Raw genomic sequence first — 5755 nt, forward strand, 5'->3', positions numbered from 1 at the left:
CCGGCAGGTTTGAGCTGAGCCCATGGATGAGAGAGGCCTGCCTGGTGGTGCGGAGTCACCTGGGCCAGGGCAGAGGGGCCCCGAAGAGCAAAGAGCTGGTGAGTAGCCGCAGGAGGGGCCTCGGGGTTGGGGGGAGAAAGGGGGGGCGGAAGTGCTGGCAGGCAAAAGCTCTCGACTCTCTGCCTGGCGGAAGCTGCACTGCGCCCGGCGGGACATCACATCCTTCAGTGGTGAAATTCATTTTTTTTACTACCGGTTCGGTGGGCGGGGCTTGGTGGGCGTTGCATGGCATGGTGGGGAGAGCTTGGTGGGCATGGCAGGGGAAGGATACTGCAAAATCCCCTTTCCCTCCCGATCAGCTGGGACTCGGGAGGCAGAGAATAGATGGGGGCGAGGCCAGCCAGAAGTGGCATTTGCCGGTTCTCCGAACTATTCAAAATTTCCACTACCGGTTCTCCAGAACCTGTTGGATTTCACCCGATATCCTTCCACAATTGACCCGGATTCATTAATTTTCCTGCTTTTGGGGGGGGGGGCAATTTGGCCATCCCAGGACAGCTTTGGCCCCCAAACTGGCCGACACGGGCTTAGCAGGAGTCACGAGGTTTCCTCCCAGTCTCTGGGTGCAAAGGGAGCCCCAGGAAAGCTCCTGCGAGTTGGGGCAGCCGAGGGCCATGCTTTGACCTCTGCTCCACTTGGTCCCCAGATGTCCAGCAGCAGCCTGGTCCTGCAGGAATGGTTCCGGGTGTCCAGCCAGAAGAGCTCCCGGGCCAGCAAGGTGGGCAAGTACCTGGAGGCCTTGGGCGAGCTCTCCCCGGCACTCCTGGAGCACGTCATCAACCTCTCTGATGGCAACGGGAACATGGCGCTCCATTACAGCGTCTCCCACTCCAACTTCGACATCGTCCGGCTCCTCCTGGACACAGGTGACCACCCCCTCTCCCGGCAGGTTCCCCCCCTTTCTCAAATCTGCCCTATAAGTGAGGGCAGTGTAGAGGATCAGCCCCACACTTCCGACTGGCCCCTGGAATAGAAGAGGTGGAAGGGACCGCCGGAGGTCTTCTAGTCCAGCCCCTTGCTCAGGCAGATCTTATTTCAGACAAATGATTGTCCAGTCTCATCTTCTTAAAAGCCTCCAGGGATGGAACATCCGCACCTTCTGGTGGCAGGCTGTTCCGCCGGTTAATTATCCCCGCTGTTAGGAAGTTTCTCCTCAATTCCAGGTTGCTTCTGTCCATGGTTAGTTTCCCTCTGTTACTTCTTGTCCTGCCTTCAGGAGCTCTGGATAATAATTTCACCCCCCTCTTCTTTGGGGGAGCCCCTCAAATACTGGAAGGCTGCTATCCTGTCCCCCCTGGTCCTTCTTTTCTCTAGATTGGCAAACGCAAATCCTGCAGCTGTTCTTCATATGATTTAGTCTCCAGGCCTTTGATCCTCTTCGTTGCTCTTCTCTGGACTTTTCTCAAAGTCTCAACCTCTTTTTTTTGTAGTAGGGTGACCAAAACTGGATTCTGTACTCCAGGTGTGGCCTTACTAAGGCTTTACAAAACAGTCCTAAGGCTTCTTGCGGTTTTGAGTCTCTGCCTGTGTTTATACAACCCAGGATCGTATTGGCCTTTTTTGGCTGCTGCTGCAATTTAAGGGATCGTCCGCTCGGGCTCCCAGGTCCCTCTCACAGCGACTGTTTTTGAGCCGGTCCCTAAACAGACTGGACCTGGTGAAGCCTCTCTCTCCCCCCCTCCCCTCCCCTCAGAAGAAGCCCCTTCCCACCAGTCTCACCTGAAGGATTCCCAGTTTCTTTGGGAGCATCTCTCGCCTTCCCCGAATGTGGTGTCCGTGGGCCACCGGAGGCCAGGAAGGACACTCGAGGTTGATGGGGGCTCCTCTCCCCTCATGTCCTCACCCCCAATTTCTCTCCCCCCCCAATAAGGTGTTTGCAATATCAACCACCAGAATAAAGCAGGTTACACAGCCCTCATGTTGGCTGCGCTGGCAACCATGGAGCGGCAGGACGATATGGCCACAGTCCGGCGCCTCTTTGACCTGGGCAACGTCAACGCCAAGGCCAGTCAAGTAGGTATTTCAGCGGGGGACAAGGCAACCCCCCTCCTCTCCCTCTCCGGGACGGGACAGAGTTCAATGGGAAGCAGGGCGGTCTGGCTATGCGCAGAAGCACTCTCCCCCAAAACTAAGCCCTCGTACCCGTTTCCGTTGCGGTTGCAGGCAGGCCAGACGGCGCTGATGTTGGCGGTCAGCCACGGGAGGCAAGAGATGGTGGAGGCCCTCCTGGCGTGCGGGGCAGACGTCAACCTGCGGGACGAGGAGGGCTCCACTGCGCTCATGTGCGCCTGCGAGCACGGCCGGGCGGAAACCGTGCAGCTGCTTCTGGCTCAGCCGGCCTGTGACGCCTCCATCGCCGACAATGTAAGTCGCTGCCCCCGGCTGGGCCCTTGTCCCAAGCGGCTAGTCCTCAGCACGGCAACGTTCCCAAAGGCGGCTCTCGCCCAAAACCTAAGAAACTCTTCATTCTTTGTTGAGACCAATTTGGAACGTAACTTGCCCTCCAGCCGCCACTTTTCTTAACTCTCTCTTCTTACAGGACGGCAACGATGCTGCAGCCATCGCCCGGGAGGCCGGACACGACAACCTCGCAGCTCTGATATCTGCGCACCTCACACCGTCCGCAGACAGGTGAGGGGATCCCCTTCGCAGAGCTCCAGGGCCCCCCACCGGCCAGCCGTCCTCCCTCCCTTTCTCTGAAGACTTGCCAGCTGTTAGATCCCAAAGGGGCTTTTTCAGGAGGAAACTGGACTTTCCATTTTTCTTTGAAGACGTTTCACTTCTCATCCAAGGAGCCTCTTCAGCTCTGACTGGAGGGTGGGGAGTGGAAGGACTGGTGGCCATTTGCATCCTTTGAGAGTCACCCGAGTGGTGCTCCCTGGACTGAGAATCTCCTGGCCTTTCGGCTCAGATGGATGCAAACTCTTCCAAGGTGGGATTGTGTCTGTTTCTGGCCCAGCTCTCAAAATTGTGGCACGACAAAACTGCGCTCGACTAAAGCGTGCCCGATTAAACCGCGTCGCTGACGTCCTCAGCAGGGCAACAACAGCGAGCGCGGAGAAAGAAAAGCGCTTTAAATAGCGCTTTGAAAGCAAGCCGATTCAAGTTAAGGTAAGGGTTAGGTTTAGGGTTAGGTTTAGGATTAGGTTTAGCGTTAGGTTAAGCGTTAGGATTAGATTAAGGGTTAGGATTAGGTTTAGCGTTAAGGGTTAGGTTTAGGGTTAGGATTAGGGGGGTTAGGTTTAGGGGGTTAAGGGGTTTAGGGGGTTTAGGGGTTAATTTTAGGTTTAGCGTTTACAGTGTGCTTTTTTCTCCACGCTGTTGTCGCGCTGTGATGACGTCAGCTATGCGGTTTCGTCAAGCGCCCTTTAGTCGAACGTGGTTTTGTGGTGGAACCCTCAAAATGACGGATTGGAGGGTTTCTCTTTTGAGGACCAAGCTCATCCCTGCAACACACACACACACACACACACACACACATCTTCCCAAAGGTGCTTTTTCAAAAGGCAACTGGACATTGTTTTTCCTTGAAGACATTTCGCTTCTCATCCAAGGAGCTTCTTCAGCTCTGACCAAACGGTGGAGGATTTGTTTTTTGCAATTTTTTTAGTCTGCAGGGTCTTTCAAAGGAAAAAAAAAATGAGAAAGTTCCAGTTGCCTCCTGAAAAAAAGCACCTTTGGGACAACCATGACCTGGATGACGGAGAATGACACACACACACACACACACACACACACACACACACACACACACCATTTTAGGCCTGGAAAGCCTCCTACACCAACCTGGAAGCCAAAACGGGTGTCTGCGTTCCAAGTACCATGTAGAATTAAATCAGCGTCCAAGGCAAGACGATCCTTAAAGTTCCAATTTAATAAATCAGACATCTTAGCACATCTGTGTTAATCCCAATTCTGGAAATTACATCAGAATCCCACCCAGTTAAAAGTTCACGATCTTGTCCCCACACCCACAAATCCATCACATAGTCCTATCTTCTTCTTCCACGCTGGCGTCTCCACCCAGCTGCTTCCGGTCAGGTGTAAAAGTGCGGAGAGAAAAGATGACCTTGAGCTTCTAGTAAAGAATGAAAACAACACATTCCACAATCCTACTCCTGTCTATTCCCCCTCCCATCAACTATACTAATGAAACAGCATAATGAAATTAAGAGAAAGTGTGGCAGGCCAAAGATCCTAACAGGAATATAATTGCAGGGCTGACAACGGGGTGTTGTCAGCCCTGCAATTAGTAGAGCCAAGGTGGCGCAGTGGTTAAATGCAGCACTGCAGGCTACTGCTAGATCAGCAGGTCAGCGGTTCAAATCTCACCGGCTCAGGGTTGACTCAGCCTTCCATCCTTCCGAGGTGGGTAAAATGAGGACCCGGATTGTTGGGGGCAATATGCTGACTCTCTGTAAACCGCTTAGAGAGGCCTGAAAGCCCTATGAAGCGGTATATAAGTCTACTGCTATTGTTGGGGGTGGGGGGGCTCGCATCGTCCCGTATTGGCTTCCATGTTCATGCAGGCTTTCCAGGCCCTAAACGCCCCACACCCCACGCCTGCATGGCAAAGTCTTCCGAGAGTGGGCGGCATACAAAACTAATAAATAATAATAGAGAACCGAAGACCAGATGACTGGCGGGTGGCACGTGGCTTGGGGCAACGGCTGCTGTGCCCACAGAGAAGGCTCTGCGTGCCACAGGTTTCGCCATCACAGTATTAGGTGTTAGTGTGTTGATTGCAACCTACACAGGGAAGCCAAGCCCAATCGCAGAGGCCGGGCCCAAAGTTTTAGAGAACGCCAAGTGTTTGGTTCACCTGACTGAAGAGAGAACCTGCATCAAGAGTCTGCAGACAAAATCAGGGTTCGGGGGACGCCAGGAAAATAAGATGTAGGAGAGGGAGGGGCTTCTTCAGACGTCTCTTTGGTCTCTGTTCACAGGACGGGACCGTGACAGAATCCGGCTTCGACCCTGGGCAGCCTCAGTCCTTGAACCATCCTGCCTGCAGCTGTACAGTGTCCTTAATCCCACCAACAGGGAAATGTCATCAGCACAAAAACTGTTTTATCGCACAAAGATTTGCCGCGTGCAACTTTCTTATTCCGCGCACATGGAAAGAAGTTGGAGAGCAGAGACTGGGGACCAAGGCCTCTTCCCAAGGGGGGGGGAGATATCCGCCAAGCAAATCTCTCAAAGCGTAATGAAAACGGGGGCGGAGTGCCCCACAAGGACTAGAAACCACCCATCCCGATTTTTTTATCTCGCTAGAATAAAATCCCGTTAACACTTTTATTCCCGTCTCGCGCGCGATTCCGGCAGATGGTCGAGTCGAACTTGGGAGAGAGATTGAGGGGATTGCTAGACAGCTGAGGTGGCGCAGTGGTTAAATGCAGCACTGCAGGCTACTTCAGCTGACTGTTATCTGCAGTTCGGCTGTTCAAATCTCACCGGCTCAGGGTTGACTCAGCCTTCCATCCTTCCGAGGTGGGTGAAATGAGGACCCGGATTGTTGTTGGGGGCAATATGCTGACTCTGTAAACCACTTAGAGAGGGCTGAAAGCCCTATGAAGCGGTATATAAGTCTAACTGCTATTGCTTTTGCTATTTTGGGCAATTCGTTCACAGGCCGTTTGGGGTAAAATAGCCGTCTTCTTTTTAAAGATGGTTCCGGCCTCGTTGAGCCCAGCAA

General features: G+C 53.4%; 1 protein-coding gene across 1 annotated transcript; it reads left to right on the forward strand.

Moving 5' to 3' along the window:
• The first annotated feature begins 11 nt into the window (after positions 1 to 11).
• On the forward strand, positions 12 to 5358 carry LOC106552122 (KN motif and ankyrin repeat domain-containing protein 3). The gene is made up of 6 exons (XM_087703434.1): positions 12 to 98; positions 707 to 926; positions 1931 to 2073; positions 2224 to 2424; positions 2600 to 2691; positions 5007 to 5358. The coding sequence occupies exons 1-6, from the start codon at positions 27 to 29 to the stop codon at positions 5017 to 5019; spliced, it is 741 nt and encodes a 246-aa protein (XP_087559560.1). The 5' UTR covers positions 12 to 26; the 3' UTR covers positions 5020 to 5358.
• The last annotated feature ends 397 nt before the right edge of the window (positions 5359 to 5755 follow it).

This window comes from Thamnophis sirtalis, unplaced genomic scaffold, assembly GCF_051295495.1.
Source record: "Thamnophis sirtalis isolate CommonGarterSnake01/CBP01778 unplaced genomic scaffold, rThaSir2_p1.2 scaffold_1, whole genome shotgun sequence".
In the NCBI taxonomy this organism is placed as follows: domain Eukaryota; kingdom Metazoa; phylum Chordata; class Lepidosauria; order Squamata; family Natricidae; genus Thamnophis; species Thamnophis sirtalis.